At 36.4% G+C, this 26,973-nt stretch overlaps 2 protein-coding genes across 4 annotated transcripts in view; both read right to left on the bottom strand.

Moving 5' to 3' along the window:
* The window catches only part of LOC125670352 (inactive rhomboid protein 1-like), a 25,777-nt gene extending 16,938 nt beyond the window's left edge, over positions 1-8,839 (bottom strand). Inside the window, exons 1-5 of one of the 2 annotated variants that reach the window (XM_048905464.2) lie at positions 8,316-8,839; positions 7,574-7,647; positions 2,415-2,649; positions 645-743; positions 1-36 (exon numbers count right to left, since the gene is read on the bottom strand). The exon at positions 1-36 is cut by the window's left edge and continues 38 nt beyond it. In XM_048905464.2, the coding sequence (XP_048761421.1) occupies positions 1-36; positions 645-743; positions 2,415-2,649; positions 7,574-7,593 (390 nt within the window). In that variant the 5' untranslated portion in view covers positions 7,594-7,647; positions 8,316-8,839. Of the gene's footprint in view, positions 37-644; positions 744-2,414; positions 2,650-7,573; positions 7,650-7,853; positions 8,147-8,315 lie in introns of those variants that run through there. The other variant, XM_056161990.1, reaches the window with a different exon arrangement.
* The window catches only part of LOC125670354 (solute carrier family 17 member 9-like), a 960,148-nt gene that overhangs the window by 807,987 nt on the left and 125,188 nt on the right, over positions 1-26,973 (bottom strand). The window lies entirely within an intron of this gene.

The raw sequence follows: 26,973 nt of genomic DNA, 5'->3' as shown, positions 1-26,973 counted from the left end.
GTCTGAATCATCATAGAAACGCTCTCTCCTCCACCTCTGTGTCAACATAAAAATTATGATGAATATTACATGCGTTGTTGATGCTGGAAGACCAATAAATCACTGTTTCACTTGAAAGACAGCCATGAATGTTTACACTTTAAACAAAGTGAGTGAAAGTGTTTATTGAAAGATTAATAGCAATCTCATTTGATACATATTTTTTAATTTAGCCTTACCTGACTGGCAAAAAAAATATATTACCAGCTTTTAAAACATTCATGATGTGTATCTACTCTATGAAGTACAAATTATATATACCTGTATTATTGGCCTGCACAAAATAATTATACATCTCTTTTAATAATTATTTATGAAATTTTTAATACACTTTCCAAAATCAGTAATCCCAACTATAACCACAGGTAACTGAAGCAATTCTTTTCTGGTATGTACCCTAGCAGCAAAATGGCTATCTAATGCTTCTTATGGGTATATTGCTACTTTAAGATATGCAAATAGAAACCCCTTCTTGAAACCATAAGTGTGTTGTTTCAATCAACATGGTGTCCTCAAGTGTCACTGATGCAACTTAAGTATTAGTAATATTCTGATATTTTTTTTCTGATGGGAGTTATTTTACCAGAAACTCTATAGGTACTCACCTCATCAAATATTGGTTTACTGAATTTGTCTAAACTGGCTGGAGCAAAACTTCTTTGAGAGTTTCCCACCATTCGCTTTGGCCTCTGTTTGGATACCCCCTACAATTTATAGTTGTATGTTTATTCAAAAGAAAACCAGATGTGTTTGTGAGACACTGATGCCCCTGTATGGCAGCAAAGTAATTCTGGTACCCAAAGAAACGTCTTGTCACAAGGATACACATATGAAATATGAAAGCCATATTGCTAACCATTCAAAAGTCATTGCCTAGGTTCAAGTTTTTTCAAAAATATGTCAAACTCCACGGCAATAAAGTAAAACATTCTGGTACCAAAACAAAAGCCTTGTCAAAAGGAATACACATGTGAAATATGAAAGCCCTATCACTAACCATTCAATTGTTATGGCCTAGCTACGTTAAAGCTTTCCAAAAGTTAAGTCATGAGGTAAAATAATGTTACTTAAAGAAAGGTCTTGTCAAAAGAATACACATTTAGATATGAAAGCCCAATCATAAACCATTCAAAACTTATGGACTAGGTTAAATGTTTTTCAAAAGTAGGTCAAACCCCAAGGTCAATGTCATGAGGTAAAAGAATTTGTTACCTAAAGAAAGCCAAGGTCTTGTTAAAATGAATGTACACACATGTGAAAGCCCTATCATTAATCATTCAAAAGTAATGGCATAGGTTAAAAGTTTTTCAAGAGTAAATCAAACCACAAAGGCAAGGTCACAAGGTCAAACATTTTGGTACCAAATGAAAGGTCTTGTCATAAGGAACGTGCATGTGAAATATGACAGCCATATCACAATCTATTCAAAAGTAATGCCAAGGTTAAAGATTTTGAAGAAAAACACTAAGAGACAGACAGACCAAATACTAAATGCCCCCAAAACTCCAATTATTGGGGCATAAAAATTCAAACACATAAAATAATCATCAGGTCCATTTTATCTCTATGCTTCCTGAATCTGTCAAACAAGCTGTAACAGTGTTTTGTTTAATCATTTAACCTTGTTTAGTTTCATTTTACATATAGATTCCATAACCCGCAGTTTAGTACCAAGTCCATTTAGATCAACACACTCAACAAGAAGGCCCATGGGCCACATCGCTCACCTGAGTCACTTTGGCTCATATTCAAAGATCTCCCCTATATATTCGCACACAAAACTTTGATTCCCTATTGTGGCCCCACCCTACCTCTGTGGACCATGATTTGAACAAACTTGAATCTGGACTATGTCAGAAACCTTTCATGTAAATGTTAACTTTTCTGACCCAGTAGTTCTTTAGAAGAAGATTTTTAAAGATTTTCCCTATATACTCGCATGTAAAAAATTTATCCCCTATTGTGGCCCCACCTTAAGCCCGGGGACCATGCTATGAACAACCTTGAATCTGCACTATATCTGGAAGCTTTTATGTAAATTTGAACTTTTCTAGCCCAGTGGTTCTTGAGATGACCTCACCCTATTTTTGCATTTTCGTGATTATCTCCCATTTGAAGGGGGCATGGCCCTTCATTTGAAGAAACTTGAATCCCCTTCACCCATGAATGAGGTGTACCAAGTTTGATTGAAATTGGCCCAGTGGTTCTGGAGAAGAAGATGAAAATGTGAAAAGTTTATGACACCAATGACGACGCAAACGGAAATTTTTGATCAGAATTAAAAGCTCACTTGAGCCTTCGAATCAGGTACCAGTAAGCTAAAAATACAAGTACAAATTAATAGAGCAGGATATGTACATATTATGAATTCTAACCATTGCAGACGTTGAGGAATCCAGTATTAGTTCCACTACAGGTTTTTTGGGTAATTTATGAGGTACCATCCGAGCAGTGCGGCGGGCATCCACCTGATCCCCACTTCCCACTGTAAGGGAGACCAAATGGGTCCTTTTCCTCCTGTTCTGCCATCTCTGTCTCCGTTCTTCATTTTCTACTGGTACCAGGGGTATCCCATCTTCTGTTGGTAACCCCAGAAATTCAAACACTGACCTACAATTTAGGACATTTTAAGATCTGTTATTGATGTTTAAATGCACTATGGTGGTAATTGTTCACTTTTTTATTTTTAACGAATGTGTAAAATTACTTTACCTGTTTACTATTATTGTAATTATCTGATCAAAATTCCATTTAATTTGTACTAATTGAAAAATAAAATCATTCCCTGTTGCTGTGTTTGTACATGCAGCACAGAAGTCTTCTAAATGTATAATCATATCATAAAACTTGAGTTGCTTTTTACTAGTTGTACATTTTACTATTATATCATAAAATACAAAGGACTGTTAGAGTTACACACAGAATTTCAATTTCTGCAAAAATTGCTAACTTTAAAAGTTAAATAATCAAATGTATATTACATGACAGCTGAAACTCTATACTGGACATGATGGAAGTTAACTTAATCTGGACATGATGGAAGTTAACTTAATCTAGAGATGATGGTTGTTAACTTAATCTGGACATGATGGAAGTTAACTTAATCTGGACATGATGGGAGTTAACATAATCTGGACATGATGTGAGTTAACTTAATCTGGGCATGGAGGGAGTTAATTTAATCTGGACATGATGGGCGTTAATTTAATCTGGACATGATGTGAGTTAACTTAATCTGGGCATGATGGGAGTTAATTTAATCTGGACATGATGGGAGTTAACATAATCTGGACATGATGTGAGTTAACTTAATCTAGAGATGATGGTTGTTAACTTAATCTGGACATGATGGGAGTTAACTTAATCTGGGCATGATGGGAGTTAACCTAATCTGGACATGATGTGAGTTAACTTAATCTGGGCATGATGGGCATTAATTTAATCTGGACATGATGGGAGTTAAATTATTTTAGATATGATGGGAGTTAACTTAATCTGGGCATGATGGGAGTTAATTTAATCTGGACATGATGTGAGTTAACTTAATCTAGAGATGATGGTTGTTAACTTAATCTGAACATGATGGGAGTTAACTTATTCTGGACATGATGGGAGTTAACTTATTATACCCCCGAACGAAGTTCTGGGGGGTATATAGGAATCACTCTATCTGTCTGTGTGTGCAGATTCATGTCCGGGCCATAACTTCTTTGTTCTTTGACTTAGGCATACCATATTTGGCACACAGGTTGATCACCATGAGACAATGTGTCGAGTACCTTCATGACCTCTATATGACCTTGACCCTTGACCTCAAGGTCAAAATTAAAGTTTTTTTTTTTTTTTTTTTTTTTTACAATGGATCCGTATCTGGGCGATAACTTCTTTGTTCTTTGACATAGACATACCATATTTGACACATGGGTGTATCACCATGAGACGATGTGTTGAGTACCTTCATGACCTTTAACTTTGACCTCAAGGTCAAAATTGATTATAGGGTTTTGACATAGTCATACCATAAGACATGGGTGTATCACCATGAGACTATGTGTCACGTACATTCATGACCTCTTTATGACCTTGATCTTTGATCTCAAGGTCAAAATTATAAGTTTATGCCATGGATTTGTGTTCGGACTTTATCTTCCATTTTCTTCTACAAAGGCATACCATATTTTTACACTCAGGAAAGAGGTAATTTATACCTATTAACAACACCCTTTGGGAGATTGGGGTAAGCAGGGGGGGGGGGGTATTCTTAGTGAGCATTGCTCACAGTATCTCTTGTTCTGGATTAAGTGCGGTGTGATGACATTGTAGGTTTACTTGCATTAGCTATTGTCAATGAATCTTCTCATATTAAAATTTGATGTGTGAAATACAAAACAGAAAACACATGGGACGCAATACTCACCTGAGCCACCTTGACTGGCAAGACTGCATTAACAATTACCCAAGACCTACCATTTGACAATTATAAAGGTTTCATGATTTTTGTGTAACCAGAGTTAGTTGGCTTTATATCTAATTACATGTTTTATTAATTAACTTGTGCTGTGTGAGTGTGTTGTATGCGAGCGCTACATACCCATGGACATAGACAGACTGACCATTATATGCATGACTGGTTCTAACCCACGTCACATTTCCGCCACTACCCTACCGATCGGACACTCTCTGTCAGTCCCTTGATAGGACAGAGCCTTATAGATGGTTTTCCATCGAAGCGATTAAGCAAGAGTTATTTCCCATTGGCCGACATATTGTAGGTTAACATGCCCGGATTCCTTCATTATTCAACCAAAATCAGCCTTGTTATTCTGGTCACTGAGGTGGAGATAAACTGTTTTTCTTATTAATATACATTTGTTAATGCATCTTTTACTTCATAATTGCAATATTGCAAAGATTTCCCCTCATATATTTCTGCCTTACATGTTTGAAATTGGTTGCCTAAAGAGGAAAATCCACCAGTTTGACCTACAAGATGGAGGCCAAGGGGAATAACTCGGGGTCAAAATACGTCATATGAAAACCATCTATTACATACAGCAACTCATGTAACATCTTCAGAACTTATGTTCCGATAAGCATCTATTTCATGTGTTTAGTTTAAATGTCTATGTCTCTTTGTGTTGTCGATGTATAAAATTGTATTATTGTTATACTTTAATTTCAAGTTATTACATGATTGTGAATTAATAAATTGAAGAATTATGAGATACACAAAAGCTTATCTGATATCTTTACCACAATCACATTTACATATTTCAACGTTTGTACTTTACTGCTATTGAAAGATTGTAAAAATGTCTTAGAATGATTGGATGGGATGTCCATCAATTCGATTTGAACATCATTTATTTTATACATGTTCAAAATACAAACAAAAGGATGTCTAATCTGAACCCAAAGGACATAGTTCTTACAAATTTGAAACCACACTATTTATAGATTCTTCAGTTATACAGTATTATTGTGCAAAATAGCATAGTCTTGTTGATAAGAAGACTTTCTACGAATATGTATTATAAATCTTTATGTGCTAATTGTGACTCCTCTCTTTGTTTAGGGTAATATTTCATAAAAATTAAATGCATGCAGAGCAAACTATAGTCTCAAAGTCCATGATGTTTAGACCCTTATTCCCTCTATAATCTTATTTAAAACTCATCCATTCAAATGTTATATATACATGTCCATTCAAACTTAGCTATAAAATGCATTTAATTGTAGCATAATGTTATTCCTGAGAAAAAGATTTAAATTTAAAGAGAGTTTTTTGTAAAGAATTATTATATAATTATTGATAAGGACTCTACTTGGCCATCACAATCAACATTTGTGTTTTTGTTTCAAAATAAAGTACATTTTGTGCAAGAATCTCTATGCATATTAGTTCTTATTTTCAATATGCAAAATTGTAAAGACCACATTACTGGAATTCTCTTAAAAAGAAGTCTAAGAAACTGTAAAGACCACTTCCCATGCAAATTAAATAAGATACAAAGTAAAAAATGAAAATTCAAAATACACTTTCAAATATCATACTCTATATGGACCAAATTTAGAATTGATATGTCTCAATTCAAGGTGGTGTGTGTGGGTATATCCACTATCAATTTGTGAATCCATGCTCTTGCTTGCCTTTTATAATGCCTCCGTGCAAGTGATAGTGGAAAATTTCATTTAGAGGTGTTTGTATATTTTCCTCCTCTTTCTTATACATTCAGTGGCAATCAGTGATAGTTCACTATCTCTAAAATCACCTACATACATCATAGCACAACATACAAACAGTTATCCAATGCTATGTAATTCTGAAACAAATGACTTTAAGGAGGTACTCTACATCGTAATAATGGCTGACTTCCTTTTCAAACATGGATGAAAATATAAATATCAGCAATACATGTCCATTCATTAAAAAAATTAATGTCTAGCTGAGTAGCTCAGTGGGTTAGCACGTTGACTGCTGAACTGCAGATCGTGGGTTCGAGTCTAGCAAGGGTTTTGAATTTTTTTCAGATTGCTTTCTATAAAACTGCATTTTTTTAACTAAAAAGAGTAAATTTGAAAGTTTTTAATTTCAAAATATTGTTGTACATATCCTCCACTTTTCATCCATATCCAATTTCTCTGGTGTAGCATACATCCTTAAATATCAGAGACAAATTATGTGAAGCATTCACCACTGAACCTATCCTGATCATGATCTCTTTTATGAAATAAAACAAGATTCAGTCTTTCTTTAAAGCTTTAAAAATTTGAGTTTTCTGAAAACCTGATAGGCTTTCAATAGTCTTTGTAGTAAACCTCTGAATCCCATCTCTGCTGATTTCATGATTTGAACAAACTTATATTTATGACATGAAAATGCTTACATATTATTGCTTTGACAAACTGTTGCCTTGTTAATTCTTGAATTTGAATCATATTCTATCTACACTGTCTATATGAGGAAGCTATGATCAAATATCTTGTCTTGTCATTTCCAATCAGTGGCTCCTGAAAAAATATCTCTATAACCCCTTTTTTCACAATGTGCTAAAAGAAGTGTGAAAGTGGGTTAAACAAAAATCTTGATTACTCAAGATGACATTTGTAACAGGCAGAGAGAAAATGCAATGCACTTGACCTGATTTTGAATCTATGATACCAGATGAATCTCCCTTCATGTGGTCTACAAACTGATCCATCTTGTTTCTGACTGTCTAACCACTACACACATCACCTTCAACTGGTCTGGCCACTACACTGTTTTAGTCTGACTGTTACACACCTTACCTTAAACTGGTCTGGTTGCAGCATATATTAATTACCTTGAACTGGTCCGAGTGCTACATATGTACATCAATTTGTACTGTTCAGAGTGCTACATGTAACTAAATCACCCTGAACTGCATGGTCTGGCCCCTACATAGACCCTGAACTGGTCTAAGCACTACACATACATGATCACCTTGAAATGATCCGAGTGCTACACACATACATCACCACATTCTTAAGATAAGGTCTCAGAGTTCCCTACCTTTGCACTGTTTTGAACATGCTGATGGATTCTTTTTCAATCTTTTTTCATGTGTAATGTCTCTTCCTCAAGTCCTAAAAGGTTTTGAAATGCAATTGATAATTAAATCTACAAAAATCATTCTCCAGAGTTTAATTCAGTATCAATTTCACTTTCAGTAAAAGAGTAGATTATTTGAACTTAGTAATATTCATTATATATTGTTCCATTTCAAGGAAATTTAATAAAAATAGATTCTATTTAGGTAAAGTGATCGGAGTCGGACACCCTTCTCTTTCCTTTTTGTATGCAGATTTTCTTTGACTGTTTCTTCTCTGGTGTTTGGTGTTGCTCGAAAGAGCTCGAGATTCTTTACGATTTTCTTGCTCTAATCACTTCGGTATTACTATTTGCATTCACTGATTCAGATACGACAATCCTTTACCCTATTTAAGTATTGTAAATATTAAAGATTTCCTTTTCGGCATCAACGGAGGGCATGTCAGACTCTTTCCAATTCGAATCATAAAAATATAAATCGAGTCATTGTTTTATGTATGTCCCTTCATGTAGAAATGCAAAACAGCGAAAAAAATGCGGAAACAAGTCGACCTCCTACTTTCACTTTCATATTTGTTTTATTTAGAATCATAGTATATAGGGTTTAAATTTAGGTCTATTATGGAAAGCCATAATCTATATTACCGTTTAGTCTTTCCAAATACTGTTACTGTTGCAAACAATCTTACAATGACTTTCTTACCTCATAAACCCATAAAATGACTAAGGAGGACAATTTACAAGATTCCTGATCTTGGTTCCAGAAACGCTTGAAATTTTACGATCTGCTGACTGTGAGAAATGCAATGTCGAATGTTGTAGATCTAGGCCTATGATGTGCATGAAAAAAAATGTTCGATATACTGTCTCTCCCTTTATATTTTGATACTGCAAGCATTTACAGGTTTGATACCCCCCTCCCATAAATAATAAACAAAAACAAAAAAAAATACTGGCAACCTACCCACTTGGTAGAGCCGTACTAGAGCGTCATAAACACTAATGAAGTTCCCCCAACTTCCCTAATTTTGTAAATTTCAGAAGCCAGGTCGTACTTTTATACCCACGGTCCTGTGAAGGACCAATTTAGAGAGGAGCTCGACCGTGCGTCAAGACAACGGGAGCTCCAATAGTCAGAATGTGTGCGTAATAGGGACACGAAACTGGACAGATCAGCCGAATTTCCAGCGATCAATGCTCAGAGGTGTCACCAGGACACACGCTCCGAAAATAGGAAGCTTTAACAACTATATATATAGGACTTTACTTTTTTCTTTACTTTTTCTGTTTTTAAAAATTTGCATGCTGATTTATGTAACTTCAGAATTTTGACTAAAGTGAGAAACACTGAGTTGGTTTTACTCAATAAAATAAAAATTATATTATGCTTCAGGTTGTGGGTTAACGTTACTTATAATTCAGAGTTTGTAGGTAATTTATCTCGTGTAGAAATCTGTGAAATATAATTCTTTATCATAGTATAAACAAGACCGAGTTATCTTTCTTGTCTTCAAGTACATTATACTTGTAGGCTCACAGTCAACGGCTTTTCAGCATTGCTAAGTTTTTTCAAAATATGCAAGATACTGGAATCTGCAGTGATCTGTTGGACCGTATTACACGCCGATAAGAATACATACATGTAATAAAGTGTTGTTCATTTGTAGAACATTTGCTATTATTACTTTTAGTATCAATTTGTTCACATGTATATTTTCATGGTTAGCTGTCAAATACTGTATTAAACTTAGATTCTTTGATCCGCTCACGTAGGCTATATCTCCACACTTTGTGTAGCGATATAAGTGAGCGGATCAAAGGATCTAATTTTAATTAGATTGTGTATTATAATTATAGTTATGAAGAAAGTGCTTTTGCATGGAAGATTGTATGCATGTATGTGATTTTGTGCGTGATATCATGTGTGTATATGTTATTGTAAATGTCTGAAAATAAAGTTCATCACTGAACCCGCATGAACATTATTTCTCGGATATAGTTTAGCTGCTTTGAGTCCACTGTTTTTGGTATATGATGGGTAATCCTAATAGTTAACAACTTACGTGGATTGACTGATTGATTTTATTGTTTAACGTCCCTCTCAGAATATTTCAATCATACGGAGACGTCACCATTGCTGGTGAAGGACTGCGAATTTCAGGCCTATGCTCGGCGCTTACAGCCTTTGAGCATTCTGCAAGGAGGGGTCTTAAATATCGTGCCACACCTACTGTGACGTGGGGCCTCGGTTTTTGCGGTCTTATCAGAAGGACCGCGCCATTTAGTCGCCTCTTACAACAAGCAAGGAATATCGAGGACCTATTGTAACCCGGATCCCCACGGGATTAGTTAACGTGAAATATATGAAAAGGGTAGGAGTAATAACTAGTATTATAGCGGCACATCCCTACAAATGCATGTATTGCGAAGTTATCCCAGACACTAGTACCCCTGCCTAGTGGCGGATAAAGAGGGGATTGCAACCCCTTTATTACCAGAAAGTTTCCATATGCTATGTTATTTTTGGGAGGATAGGGGCATTCCTCGGATGATTCCGCTACGTTTCACACAGTCAGTGTGCGAGGTACAAGCCACGCGAAGAGCTCCGAGGGGGAGGGAGTGAACCCCATTTTGTGCAGGAAAAGAATCATATATATACATGTATGGTTTCGCAAGTCCCTATTAAAATAAATTTGGACTCGCACCTGCTCCGACTTCTAGTTTACCCGGTGGACAGTAGACATTTGCAATCATGCAGATATTAACCCCCACCCCCCAAAAAAATCACCACAAGACAGTTATTTCTTCAGTGAAGCGCATAAGGCCACGACACACTCTCTCCAAACCATGAAACCACTCTGTCTATTACTACTGTCTTGACCTTATTCCAGCTTCTCCATCCTGCACTCCTTTTTTCTGCTTCTGCTGCCCTTCTCCGGGTTGATTTTGGTCTTTCTCGTGTCCCTTTTCCTTCTGGTGTTCACCCTATAGCTTTCTGACGGTCAATGTCACCTTCCCTCCGTAGTATGTGCCATATTCAGTTCCCAGTTCCATCATCTTCTCAGCTCATCGCTTATTTATACATTCGAATCTGCCCTGTCTGCCACTCCCTGTTTGTCACTAAGCCCCCCTCCCCCCAATGAACCACTAAACAGCTATTGTCCTCCGCCGCTACGCGGTGTCCGTCCGTCCGTCACACTTGACTTTGTGGACGCAACTCCTCGAAAACAGCTCAACGGATTTTGTTCAAATGATGTAGGGTTAGTCACCATACACCATATACAACGATCATGTAGTTGATCATATTGCGCCGCCATATTGATTTGACAAATTTTACAGGAGTTATGGGACTTTGTTGAACTTGTACATGCTACACTATAGGAACACTTCGTGGACGCAACTCCCCGGACACGGCTGTATGGATTTTGTTAAAATTTTGCAGGATTGTTGGTAACCATATGTAGTTAGGTAGCCAGTCAATTCGAATCCCGGTTTATTTCCATACTTGCACAATAACGTCTAGATGTGAACTAATATCCCCGCAAATATTTTAGCTAAATATTTTAAATAATATAACATCCCAGTTCCATTAGATGATGATTATTCAAATAGCTAAACTCACGGTAATGCGGCTTTCATTAGACTGGTCCGGTCTCCATCCCTGCCACACGGGTGTTGAGGACCATAATGGGCTTTTGTGGCGTTTTCGTTTATCAAGAGCTTATTTTACCTTTAGAAAAACTATATTTTTTAATTTCTATAAATTATTCGAGTTCATAATAAATGAAGAACGAATACATAACTTATAACGAATTTTATGAATAGATACCAACAACAATAGGGCTCGAATTGACCATCATACCATCGTACCTAACATACCTACGTCAACAAACGAAATCATTTAAAGCTGGGAGTTTTTGGGTCGTATGGGGCTTTAATGAATATTTGAAGGTATGTTTGGACAAAAGTAGAGTAAGAAAATATGTTAGGAATTTTTTTATGAGACAGCAACACAAGAATACAACGATATCAGGCCTCAACCTTGCGCAGCTTTTTGTGTGCCGTAAATCGAAGGTTTTTATAAGGGGTGAATCTGTAGCTCTCTGTTCCATTACAATATTTGTTCCAGAGAGCTACAGTTCTGCAGCTACAAAATTGCAATACATTAAGTGTGTTAAATAAGTTTATATCGATGATGAGTTTTTGTTTATGTATTGATTTATTCATAGGTAATGGAAGTTAATGTAAACTTAATTTTTTTTTTTAAAAATTGTGAGAACGAAATTTAAATTCGTGGGAACGAATTCTATTTCGTGAGAACGAATTTGTAGTAAAAAGTCTCTTCCACCTGTCCTAAACCAGCCATAGTATAAACCGTGCAGTCACCGTAGGTATCCGATTATGACGATTATCAATATGCAAGGTGAAGATAACGAACAGTGATCAATCTCATAACTCCTACAAGCAATACAAAATAGATAGTTGGGCAAACACGGACCCCTGGACACACCAGAGGTGGGATCAGGTGCCTAGGAGGAGTAAGCATCCCCTGTTGACCGGTCGCACCCGCCGTGAGCCCCATATCCTGATCAGGTAAACGGAGTTATCCTCAGTCAAATCAGTGTGCCAGGAACGGCTTAACAATCGGTATGAAACACGTCAGACAGCATTTGACCCAATGCGAGGTTGTATTGACGAACTAGATCGTTATAACGACCATAGAATTTGCGAAATGCTGACTTCAATCGAGACTGTTGAAATCCCTGTACCATCAACTTGTTTGTCAGTAGCTTACCTCGATTTAAAAACTGACTATACCAAAAACTAGCTCTTGCATATCGAATCAGTTGAGATATATAAACACCATATGTAAGAACGGCTTAACAATCGGTATGTGACGTACCATTGGAATATATATATATATAAAGAGAGAGAAAAAAGTAGCAGAGTCCCACTTGTGACTACCTTCCATCCCGTCTTGAAGAGTCTCAACGCCATCTTGCGTAGACACCTGCCAGTTCTTTACAACAACGAACGAATGGCAACAGTATTCAAAGAGCCACCAATGGCTGCCTTCAGACGGCCTCGAAATCTCAAGGAGATGGTAGTGAGAGCAAGACTGGACAACCCACTGCCACACGGGGGCTTTAGAACTTGTTATGACAAAAGGTGCCTTCTGTGCAAGCATAGCGAGGATACTGACACTTTCAGAAGCCCTGTTACTGGACGTAACTACAAAATCTTTGGAAACACGTCCTGCCACACAAACAACTGCATATACCTCATAAGCTGCAAAGCATGCCAGAATCAATACGTTGGCGAAACAGGAGATCTCCGCAAACGTATTAATAACCACCGGTCGACCATCAAAACCAAAAGAATCACTGAGCCTGTTGGAGAACATTTCAACCTACATGGCCACAAATGGGAAGACATGATTGTCGTGGTTATTGATCACAACCAAACCTGGAGCTCCACAGATAGAAAGAAAAAAGAAAAATTCTGGATGTACAGACTAAAGTCATTCCGTCCTAATGGCATGAACAAAATGATTGACTTTGCCAGAATGAACATTGGCTAAACCTATTCCTGATATAGCAATGTTATTCTCCCTCTGATAAACGACAACGGTTTATTTCTCATAACTTTATTTCTCTTAAAATATCTGCGTACCGCCTCATATTACCAACGATACATCGCCTTGCTTCACCAACTGGATGCATAGCAGTACCAGCACTGCCAACTGCCAACGTCGTTGACACTCATTATCAACAAGTTCCATTTTTAGTTTTTTACAAGTAACCAATAGCTTAGACATTAAGCCAATTTCATTTTCTATTATCTGAAATTTAGATTTTCAATAGTTTGATCTAGGGGAGAATACCACGATGTTTTGATCAGCCAAGTTAGTTCGTCCATTAATTAATTTCACACTTCACCGACTGATACCACGGTGACCAGACACCCTGATTGTTATTCTTTTTTGAGTTAATAACAAAGCCTGCAATATGTAATCCGCTGGAAAAGTGTTTAGCTAGTTTTGTAGTGTAGCTTTAGTGCTTATTGTTAATTATATTTGTGTTTTCTCCATAATGTAATCCTTTCACGTCCTGACGAAGGAACAGGTTGTCCCGAAAATTTGACAATTCCAATTGTTCATGTCGTTGGTCATTCTAGTGCTTTATATATATATATATATATATATATATATATATATATATATAGTTTCGGGTGGTAGATAGTCAACACAGAGGTTAATTGGGTAGCAGCATCGTATGTATAAAATTTTTTTTTTTAAAAATTAAAGATGGCACGCGGGAAGTTTTGTGTTGCGGGGTCATGAGTTCAAAAGAACTGAATACCAATGGGATTATCTTGAAATATGACCTGCTGATGGTGGTGTCACTTAGCACACTTAGTATAAAACAAAACTAACGAGAAACAAGGAAACAATCTGGTAACAACATGTTCAAATTCTTTCCGATTTTCTAAGGAAACAAGAGTGATTTCTCCTAATATAAATATAATATACAAGCAATTGTGAGCATGTTCGTTGCGATATAATGAGTGCATGCAAATAATAATGATAATGAATCAAATAATGAAAATAAAAATGCTTTTGGGAACAGTCATTATTGAGATACGACATACTTATGTTACTTCATAATAAATAATAATTTTGATCTTTGTCTTTCTGACACAGAGGAGATATCCAGCACGCCGCTAATATCATATTCGTGTTGAGGATTTCTAATTCACTAGATACACGCGGTAAATACTCTTGATTACACATTATGCTGATTTTACTTTTCTTTCTTTTTTAAAAAAATCAAATTAGATTTTTTATTTATTACAATTTCTTGTTCTGCGGATCACCGATCCCTGGTACATTTCATGTATTATGTATGGTACAATTTATTTTGTTTTGGCTTGTGGTATATAGGCTACATAACCAGTGTGTCAAATCGTCTTGCAATGGATTTTATTTTATTCCCCACGCTTGAATTCGGAGATATATTGTTTTACCCCTGTCTGTTTGTCCCACATAGGAAGTATCGTTTGCCCGGTTTTCTAGAATTCAGTATTTTTAAAAAAATTCCACAAATTATAGGATGTCCAACTTCGTCTGTTTTGGAGAAATTGTGCAGATAGGATCTTGTATCCGACCCACAGGTGCTTGAGGACAGGAACAGCACCTACCTACCTACTTACCCCCTCTCCCCGAGAATGTTAACCCCAGGCCTCTTGTGACTTTTTTTGGTCAATCACTCCTTTATGATATATGTCTGGTCCATACTATGCCGCAATTCCGAAAAGTAAACTACCATTTCATTTAAAAAAGACCAAACCCAACTCAATATTAATAGTCACAAGAGGCCCGGGGGTTAACATTCTAGGAGGTTTAGTTGCTCTTTCCTATCCTCAAGCACCTGTGGTAGGGTGCAAGCTGAAGAACGATAGCTATATGTTATACAGAGAGGTGCATCCATCCATGTAAAAACCTCCGATCTACGGTGCAGCATTTCCGGTTCACGATTCAGTTGTTATCACCACAAATTAACAAATTTTCAAGTAGTTGTAAACATTTATAATTATCTGGAAATATATTCGAATAATTAGAAATATCTGCAGTGGAAGTCAATATACACATACGAGTATCTTCAATTCCAATAAGCATGACAAGGGGGCCTAGCAATTTTCACGTCGAAATCTGTAGAACATCATATCTTCCAGAATGAGGTTGGGCACATTATCAGGAATTTGATTTTCTTGACATTTTAGTTTTGGGGTATTCTAGTATCTGTTTCTATCACAGAATAAAGCTATCTAATGCATATATTTTAGATTTTGTATTATAATTACATACATATGTCCAACATAAGCAAGCAAAATTTGAGGTGGCAATGACACTGAGATTCAATCAGTGTTACCCTTTTAACATATCATTTTTGAAAATAGATAATGGAAACGGGGAGTGCGCCATGATAAGGAAGCTACACTCCAGAAAAAAACCCAAAGGCCACCCAAGAGGCAGCTGCACTTTGCCCTTAAAAGAATGTAAACTCCTGTAAAGAAGGATGCTAAAATAAACTTTGAAATACGTCTATATGTAAATAAAGATTCAAATAGAATAAGATCACTTTGATAAAAGTGTAAATCCTAATTACCATTGAGTAAGAAATGCAGTCTTAGTAATGCTTTGAAAATTGTCAATGGTTAGAATTATGATACAGGGAAAATGAAAGTGCAATATTTGCTGCATACATGTACCAGCCTGACTCATTTACACCAATACGTGTTCGTACGGCATGCATGGATAGAGTTAGACAATACATACATGTTAATGTAAACCCTTTGAGCACCTAAGACCCTTTGAGTTCTGTATTGACCAGAGATAGCACAGTTACAATTCTTGTCAAACGTATTTACAACTGTAGTATCCTGTAATCCTAATAAAACAATCTGTACAAACAGAAAGCTTTTCTCCAAACTCTTAGAATATACCAGATTCATGGTATAAACCTTGCATACAAGGAGTCCTATGAATGCTTTAAAAAGTTGTCACATTTGAAAACTTCATCTTTCTCAAGAGAAACTGAGAATTTGTTGATGTGCATAGTTAAGAATTATTTTCCATTATGATTCACATGGATTGTTGTTCATTTTCACGACGCATCCAATTTCTCCTTGTACAGAAGTCTTATATATATATATATATATATATATATATATATATATATATATAGTTATAGTTATTATAGGAGACAAAAGTCTCAGATATAGAACTTTATAGGACATGCATGATAAATTTTTATGAGAAATATAGGATTTTCACCCAGAGTTAGTTTGGTTGAAATTGGACCAGTGGTTCTGGAGAAGTCGAAAATGTGAAAAGTTTACAGACAGACAATCGGACGACGGTCAACTGGTGATCAGAAAAGCTCACTTGAGCTTTCAGCTTAGGTGAGCTAATAAAATCTGGCAGTATATAGCATAGCATAGCATAGCATAGTATATAGCATAGTAACAGGGGATGCTTACTCCTCCTAGGCACCTGATCCCACCTCTGGTGTGTCCAGGGGTCTGTGTTTGCCCAACTATCTATTTTGTATTGCTTGTAGGATTTATGAGATTGATCACTGTTCGTTATCTTCACCTTGCATTTAACCATTGAGTTTGTATCTCTGCTGGTGGACAGTCTGTCCCCGAGGATACTTGTCGCTCGATATATGTTCCTTCATGAATATACACAATAACGAAACAATACTGGCTGACACGTCGCCCAGTATAAAAAGGTGTCACTCTGTGGAGTCTATAACGGACACAGGCTCCTACAGATCGGTTGGTGTCCCTCGGATTATCCTTCGAGATATCAAAGATTTGTCGTATGTACAATCGTCAGATTGTCAGCTTTGGTACAGAAACCAACATTCTTATACCCAAATTAAAGACTGTTATGTTCCTTTAAGAGATATATTTGATAATTCCTTTTCAGACCTCATGTGTTCAACCTCAAAATGTTCTGCAAAAAATTGCAAAACTTGTGATATACGGATCACAAAAAAATCATTTAGTAGTAATCTAACTGGACGTAGTTTCTGTACCAAAACGTTTGATAATCTGACTTGTAAATCTTCTAGCGTTGTCTACGCCATTGAGTGTAACCTGTGTGGCTTAATTTATGTGGGAGAAACCAAGGGTTCACTTAATAAAAGAATATCGGGGCACAGATTTCAAATTAATAATGGTGGTAACCAACTTCTTTACAAGCATTTTAATGCACCGGACCACTCCATCTTGTCCATGAGGGTAAGGATTTTAGAAAAAAATTACCATCACACAAACAATCCTACATTAAGCACCCCTTTTCGTAGACAACGAGAAGATCACTGGATCAGGACCCTAGGCACTGCATTTCCATATGGATGCAATGATAATGTATATGATGTGGGAAATTTGACTAGTCCACAAGGAAATAACGTTAATGTGATGGGACTCTTTCCCAATACCCAAAGACGAAAACGCAGTCACGGACATCGTTCATATGCAAGGTGAAGATAACGAACAGTGATCAATCTCATAACTCCTACAAGCAATACAAAATAGATAGTTGGGCAAACACGGACCCCTGGACACACCAGAGGTGGGATCAGGTGCCTAGGAGGAGTAAACATCCCCTGTTGACCGGTCACACCCGCCGTGAGCCCCATATCCTGATCAGGTAAACGGAGTTATCCGCAGTCAAATCAGTGTGCCAAGAACGGCTTAACAATCGGTATGAAACACGTCATACAGCATTTGACCCAAAAGACCAAGTATAAATGATGTCACGTTTGATTCACTTTTGCCTCACGTCAACAGACAATTGGGTCCACATCATATTCGTACAAAACTACTCTATTCCATTGAGGGTTTTACATACGTTATTTGAAGAAGCTATGGCTAGTCTATACTTGGATTTTTCAACACCTGAATATAGACTGAACTCTATGATTATGGATGTTGCCTACCACAGGCTCTATAAACCAGCACGGGCCATGGATGATATTCCTTCCAAATCATGCCGTCAGTTCCTTAAGCTCAAATTTACAAACAAAGGAATAGATACCGTCAACATAAGCAACATTCTTCGTCATAAAAGGGTTCAGTCGTGTATTCCAACTTATTTCAAGTTCAAGTCTACACCCTGTATTTCCTACAGCTATACTTCTACTATTGCATCCAAACTTTTTAATTATAAACAAACTTTGCAGTGCTTAGATATAGACCATGTTATACGTAATCCACCAACATGTTCTTGTTCTTCGTCTTCTTTCAACTACAGTCCAGCTGGACATGACATTACTGGTGATGTTGATATAGTTGAAAATGAGGACCTCAAATCACTTATTCTTAAAGGTCCTAAATACAGAGAACCTCGGTCTTTTAATTGGCGACAGAACTTCATCTCTATTATGAGTTCTGTCGAAGATTATGCCAGACGATGGGTTAAATATGAAAAAGAAGAACTTGATACATTGTCAGAATGGGTTAAAAGCATAAGAGGGATATTAAAATCTCGCATTAGACACATGAAAACAAAAGTACGTACCATCTATCCTTCTGTGTTTAGTAAACCAGAAGTGATAAAAGAATTAGATAGGTTACATGAGGAATATGTTTTGGTTCCAGCTGACAAAGCTAGTAACAACATTGTCTTTGTTTGTAAGTCTCATTATTACAATTGTATTTTAAACGAACTTGGCATTAATTCCACTTTTGGTAATCATACTTATACTCCAACTGCCCTTTCAAAAGACGAAATTCTTCAAAACCATGCTTCAGTTTTAGACACATTTAATATTTCAGTCAATGGGTCGAATGAATATGAGTTACCGTACCTATACTGGATTCCTAAACTACATAAAACCCTTACAAACAAAAATAAAATTCCTGGATCCAGTAAATGCTCTACCAAGCCCCTATCTTTGCTCCTCACGAAAATGTTAACAGCTGTGAAGGAGAAACTTCAAACTTACTGTGCGACTACATATGCCAGAAGTGGTGTTAATCAAATGTGGATTCTAAAAAATTCTAAAGAACTTTTAGTAAACTTGAAATCACAGAATTTTCCCCAAATCAATAGCATTAAAACCTATGACTTTTCAACACTATACACGACCATTCCTCACGATAAATTAAAAACTAGACTTTTTGACATCATAGACAGTTGCTTCTTCAACAAAAACGGAAAACGGAAATATTCATATCTAGTGATCAGTCATTCAAAAACTTACTTTGTTAAACACCACTCTGATTCCACGCACAAGTACTCTGAAGTTGAAATAAAAAATATGCTAGAGTTCCTCATTGACAATATCTTCGTGGTCTTTGGTGATCAGGTCTTCCAACAGTCTGTTTGGATTCCCATGGGCACGAATTGTGCTCCTTTGTTAGCTGACCTGTTTTTATATTCATATGAAGCAGAATTTATTCAAAAACTTCTACGTGAGAAGAAAAAATCTCTCGCTGTGACCTTCAATTCGACTTTTAGATATATCGATGACGTTTTGTCTATTAACAATGATAGCTTTCATTCATATGTCAATTTGATATATTCCTGTGAGCTCGAAATAAAGGACACCACAGAGTCGTCCACTTCTGCTTCATACTTAGATATTTTATTGAAAGTAGACATTAACGGCAAACTGACAACTCAACTGTATGACAAACGGGATGATTTTAGCTTCTCCATCGTCAACTTCCCACATTTATGTAGCAATATTCCATTATCACCTGCATATGGTGTTTATATATCTCAACTGATTGGATATGCAAGAGCTTGTTCTGGGTATAGTCAGTTTTTAAATCGAGGTAAGCTACTGACAAACAAGTTGATGGTACAGGGATTTCAACAGTCTCGATTGAAGTCAGCATTTCGCAAATTCTATGGTCGTTATAACGATCTAGTTCGTCAATACAACCTCGCATTGGGTCAAATGCTGTCTGACGTGTTTCATACCGATTGTTAAGCCGTTCTTGGCACACTGATTTGACTGAGGATAACTCCGTTTACCTGATCAGGATATGGGGCTCACGGCGGGTGCGACCGGTCAACAGGGGATGCTTACTCCTCCTAGGCACCTGATCCCACCTCTGGTGTGTCCAGGGGTCCGTGTTTGCCCAACTATCTATTTTGTATTGCATGTAGGAGTTATGAGATTGATCACTGTTCGTTATCTTCACCTTGCATAGTATTATGTGTACAGTAAACCACTGTTATAGCGAACACGCTTATTATGAATTCACGAAGAGATTTTCATTCCCTGCAGTTTTAAAACATCACGATCTTATTGGATATAATCTTGATCTTATTGGATAAAACAAATCAAAATTGTTCGTCCTCAGCATTTTCCTATTTAAGCGTGATTTACTGTATAGGAAGGTAATATATCTATTTCGACACGCCACTCTGTAAACACAGGACCATTTAGGTGTAAGATGATGTGTTGAATTTCGAGCAGTAAAACAGGATGTCCTTAAAAAAGGTCTTTCTTATTGCGTATTTAAAGGGACATGTACACATGTGTAGTCGCCTCTTACGATAAGCAAGGAGTACTGAGGACCTATTCTAACCCAGATTAAGTGAATGAATTAGACTCCATAACAATAATGGGTTTTTATTTAGAACACTTGAATAATTAATTTACTTTTCACAAACCCTAAAGAACATTTTAAAAAATTCTCTTGACAATTGTTTATGAAATGTTGCTGATTGCTGATTGCGATAAACATGTACTCGTGCATACGCAAGTTAACTGTACGTCTCCCTCCTCTTGGGTATGGACACGTGCTACCCTGATATGTTCCAATCTATGAATAAAGGTAGCGTCATCAAACTCCGGTGGAATCGAAACATCGATCGGTCTTTTCCGTCGACTTGATGGAAAACGCCGAGTGATGTTCCGATTGACTTCGGTGAAACGTACATGCGCAAGTTGACTTTTCCCCTTAGCATCCGGTTTAACCTGGCTCATATATTTCCCCTGAGGTCCTTGCAAAAATAATTGTGTTATTTAGCATTCCAATTATACAAACTAATATATGGGGGACAAAACCACCCAAGCTCGTTATTACCAACTGTTACCACTTTGATCTGGCCACGCACACTTCCGCGACATCAAAATTTCGGATGGCTGCATGCTCAAATATGAAGTACCATATTTTTAAAAAAAATAATTTTCCTTGCATCTACTCAGACTTGAAAAGAATACATTCAATAAAGTTCTACGGCATTGTAATGAGAATCAATCATGCACAAGTATACTGTGAATACGTGACATTTTATACATGAAAATAACTGATCATGTTAAAAGTTACTAAATATATTTTACATCAATCAACAGTATAAAAACAGAACTCACATTTTTGCAACTATTCCAGAATAATTCTCACTTTTGATTTGAACAATTAAGCTGATATTAACTCACGATCGAATATACATAGCATTTCAATAAACTATATGCATGAATGGCACTAAATATACGTACATGTATGTAAAAATTGTTTAAAAAAAAAAGAATAATTTTTATTTTAAATCCAAGTGCTTTTATGAACTTCTAAACAAAAATTCCTCTGTGACAACGGGTAAAACAAGATGGAGTGAGTTCTTAGAAATAGATAATACTGAGTGGAAAACAATCCACAAAATACCTTTTATAATAACAAAAACAGTAAACTTCAATTATACTATGGCATGTCAAACGTTGCAATATTTGACCTTTTCCATTTGTATTGTATAAGTTTCCATTTGTATTGTATAATTTTCCATTTGTATTCTATATTTTCGATTTGCATTGTATAATTTTTCATTTGCATTCTGTAACTTCCATTTGCATTGCCAATTTTTTTTAAAATTTGTATTCTATATTTTATATTCATATTGTATAATTTACCATTTGTATTCTATATTTTCCATTTGTATCATATAATTTGTATCCGAGGGATTGTTTATTTTGATTTGTTACGAAGGATTTCATTCGTTTAGGTCCCACTTATATTTAGCCGTCACCCAATCGGAACTCCTCGAATGTCTCGCGCACTCGACATAGATCTATCAAACTTCCACCAGAGTTCGTTTGCTCACTATTCGTAGGCACTGTGACGTAATGAGGCCTCGACGGGGAGTTTGATAGATCTATGTTGAGTGCACGAGACATTCGAGGGGTTCCGATTGAGCCGTCACCAGCTGTAAGCCGGTGACGTACCACAAATAGACTTACTATACTCAGCGCACAGTGGTGTAGCAGTTGGGGTTCTTTAACGTGCCAACGCCAGTCGCAACACGGGGTGTCTGCTTTTAAGGTAACATCGGTGATTCTCATGCAGCCATGACACGAGTAGAACTCGAACATGCGACCTCACGGTTACGAACCAAAGGGTATATCACTGAACTACCGCGACCGGTTCCATGTAGGACTAGTTACATGTATGTAGCTAGCAATGACGAATCTTGCGCCGCGGGCGACCCCCCCCCCCCCTTCCCTTCACAAATATGATAATTTGTTTATTTTGTATAGGAATGTCGAAAAAAGCATGAATCATGTACCTTTTATTTTGTCAGAACGCACTTGTTTCAGGGGACTTCGCCCCTCCCCCCTCCCCTACCTATTAGGCTTTAAATTGCCTTGGACTCACTAGGTGTCTTAAGACAGTCCCCAGACATCCAGCAGTTTACTGCATCATTTCGTTCAGAATTATCTAGATCAGCCAGGGACTAGTTTCAATGTGCTGACCACAATAGGCGCATAAAAACAATTAATTGGGTTGGGGGGGGGGTCACGCCATTGCATTTAGCAAATATGGTACATTCCTGTGAAACGTGGCTCCTGAACTTGATCTCTTCAACATCACGCGCATTACCAAATTCGATAAACGATAACTTAAGATTAATCCAATGAATATATAGTTGTAACAAAAGAAACTCGATGTTAAACCCAAGGGTCCAAGTCCCCTGAATCTACTGAATTCTGACTAAATAAAATGTGCATGCTTTTCTGGACAGTTCTTTTAAAAAATAGATCATGGTTGGGGGGGGGGGGGGGGTCTGGATTCGCCATTGCTAGCTACGTATTTTTAAAAATAACTAGTCCTGCATGGACCTGGTTGCGGTAGCTCAGTGATATATCGCTTGGTTTGTGGGCGAGAGGTCGTGAGTTCGAGCCCCGCTCCTGTCTTTGCCGCATCAAACCTAATACATAAACATAGGTAATGATTGCTCCTTTGCCAAACTCTCGGCATTTAAAAGTGAGAATCACGGGTCTTTCCGATATGACCTTAAAACCAGATATCCTGTATTGCGGCAGGTGTTGGCACGTTAAAAAACCCTCATTGCTACGTGTACATCAGTAAACAATTCTCAAAGCAACGTTAACTAATGAAATCCATCGTAACAAATCAAAATAAACAATACCTGGGATACAATACAAATGAAAAATTATACAATACAAATGGAAAAAATAGAATACAAATGAAAAATTATACAATACAAATGGAAATTATGCAATACAAATGAAAATTTATGCAATGCAAATGAAAAATATAGAATGCAAATGGAAAATTATACAATACAAATGGAAAATTATACAATACAAATAGAAAATATAGAATACAAATGGAAAATATAGAATACAAATGGAAAATTATACAATACAAATGAAAAAGATCAAATATTGCAACGTTTGACATGCCATATTATTCCAATACAGAATACTTAATAAAAATTTTTTATTTAATATCAAGAACGTGAACTCAAAAATATGTAATTTTTGTCAGAATAAGGAGGAAACAACAGAACATATACTATGGGAATGTAATTATGTTCAATCATTTCTAGATAATTTCAAAGTTTATTTAGAACAGAAAACAAATTGTCAACTCTTCTTTACAAAAAAGTCTTTTATGATAGGCATCCCTTAGAAAAACAATGATATACAAAATATTCCCATCCGTTGGTTAAAGTATTATCAGGGGCGGATCCAGGAATTGCGGTTACGGGGGGCGCCACTTTATGAGGCAGTGGGTCCAGGGCGAAGCCCTCGTGGGGTCCAGGGGCGAAGCCCCCGGATGCTCATGGATTTTACAGATTTTATGGGGTTTGAAATATTTATCCTATTTAGTCACTTGTACTATTTTCTATCATTTTAATAAGGTGAAATTAAGAAAATGACCCAAATTTTAAGATTTTTTGGAAAAAATTAAGTTCTCCCAATAAAGTAATTCAAGGAATCAAAATATTTTGTCATTTATTTCTTCGGGAGTGGAAGAAATTATTGCTTCTTTTATCGTTTAGTACATTTTCCTAAACAAGATACCGCGATTTACCTTAAATTTGAAATTTTCGGCGCGCTCCCCCCTCTAAATCCGCCACTGATTATATTTAATCAGCAGCAAGATGAACAGAAATAACTAAACACTTCTGTAATTGTGTATCATATTATAAAGATATGCCATGAAATATATACAGAATGTTTGTTGAAAAATAATTAAAATAAAAAAAAATATAAAAAATATACATATGAATATATAGTCAGAACACAGCGACTGTTTGCTAGCATTCTCGAGTAACCATTCCTTGTACAGTCACGTATTGTTAACCTTGACCTTTACATGTATGATTGTAGATATTGGTAAAAGCTAATTCGGTATTACCGGATACAATATTGTTTGAATTGAACAAAAGTAGGAATTTTAATTCATATTACTCAAATTCTGACAGAGAAGAATATGCATGCACGTGTTCATGACTGTGCTAAAGTTTTATTTTTATTCTAAACCTGCAAAGAATGCCAACATTGGATAAATCAAAGAATAGCGTTTTTTAAGGATTGGTCTATGTAAGAATGATATAAAGATATGCGATTTATTTAAAGAAAACAAGTAACGAAGTAGATCCTTATTGATGAATAATTGCAAAAATAATAATAATGAAAAGCTTTTGATAAAAAAAATCTCTACATAGCGCGTTTACGTATATTGTAGTCCTTGTCATTTGGCCTGCTAATTTACTACATTACATCTGCTCTTTGGAATTATGACATATTTCTGCCCCATATATATGCAAAATGCTATCTTTAGATTATGCAAACGTGCAAGTGAATTATGTAAAAATTCAAGAATAATTAGGTCTATATGCGATATAGTAGATCGACTAACAAATTAATTACTTCATTTTTCCGAGAATGAAATAACGCGATTTATTTTTGACAACTTACGACTTGTTTTTGTCATCATAAAATATATCAATACACGACTCGTTTGTGTCAACTTGCAACTTGTTTATGCCATCATGCGAGTTAAGTATGTCAACATGCGATTTATTTGTTTAATTATTATAATTATAATACGGAAAAGTTTAAGTGCATGCCTTGTCTTGCTCTGTAAAAATCAACATGTCGATATCAAGAAGTCGATATGTCACTGATTTTAACGACTGAACTTTTTTTTTTTTTAGAGCGACCCCCCCCCCCCCCACAAAAAAAAAAAAAAAAAAAGATTGTCGTCCTGGTTATTACACGACTTTTAAAAAGATAATATTTGAAGTAAGTCGCCGAAATATGTCAATTTCATGCTCAAAATAAATATTTTTTGAGATATCTTCTCATTTAATCAACTAAACGACTTAAAATGAGATCTGTTTAGAATATTGCGTCTTGTTTCCTAGAAGGCGTAATCAAACTCGCTTTTAATCAAGTCAAGTAAAATTAACAACATAACGACTTATATATAGACATGTTGATGTTTAGTGAACAGAAATAGTATGAAAGGCGAAGATAACGAACAGTGATCGATCTCATAACTCCTATAAGCAATACAAAATAGAGAGTTGGGAAACACGGACCCCTGGATTGATTGATTGTATCTTCTTTATCGTCTCTCTCGGGAATTTTTCACTCATATGGAGACGTCACCAAGACCGGTGAAGGGCTTCAAATTTAGGCCTTTGCTCGGAGCTCGCGGCCATTCAGCAGTGAGGGTTCTTTAGTGTGCCACGCCTACTGTGACACTAAGAGTCGTCCACTTATGCTTCATACATATTTATTTTATTGAAAGTAGACATTAACGGCAAACTGACAACTCAACTGAATGACAAACGGGATGATGTTAGCTTCTCCATCGTCAACTTCCCATATTTATGCAGCAATATTCCATTGTCACCTGTATATGGTGTTAATATCTCTCAACTGATTCGATACGCAAGAGCTTGTTCTGCGTATGGTCAGTTTTTAATCGAGGCAAGCTACTGACAAAAAAATTGATGGTACAGGGGTTTCAACAGTCTCGATTGAAGTCAGCATTTCGCTAATTCAATGGTCGTTATAACGATCTAGTTCGTCAATACAACCTTACATTGGTTCAGATGCTGTTTGACGTGTTTCATACAAATTGTTAGGCCGTTCTTGGCACACTGATTTTGACTACGCATAACTCCGTTTACCTGATCAGGATACAGGGCTCACGGCGGGTGTGACCGGTCGACAGGGGATGTTTACTCCTCCTAGGCACCTGATCCCACCTCTGATGTGTCCAGGGGTCCGTGTTTGCCCAACTAACTATTTTGTATTGCTTATAGGAGTTATGAGATTAATTATTGTTCGTTATTTTCACCTTTCATAATGTTGTTACAAACTTTGTCAGATGGAACCAAAACATATTCCTCATGTAACCTATCTAATTTTTTTTAATCACTTCTCATTTACTAAACACAAAAGGATAGATGGTACGTATAATTCGAGAACGATTTCCTTAGGTTTTGTATGACTTGCCATTTAAATTTAATGTTACGCAACAAAGTCGCATGTCAATGTGAATAAGTTGCATTT

The sequence above is a fragment of the Ostrea edulis genome, chromosome 4 (assembly GCF_947568905.1).
Source record: "Ostrea edulis chromosome 4, xbOstEdul1.1, whole genome shotgun sequence".
Classification (NCBI taxonomy): Eukaryota; Metazoa; Mollusca; class Bivalvia; order Ostreida; family Ostreidae; genus Ostrea; species Ostrea edulis.
The sequence above is the reverse complement of the archived record's forward strand: the minus strand, read 5'-3'. Positions and strand labels throughout refer to the sequence as shown.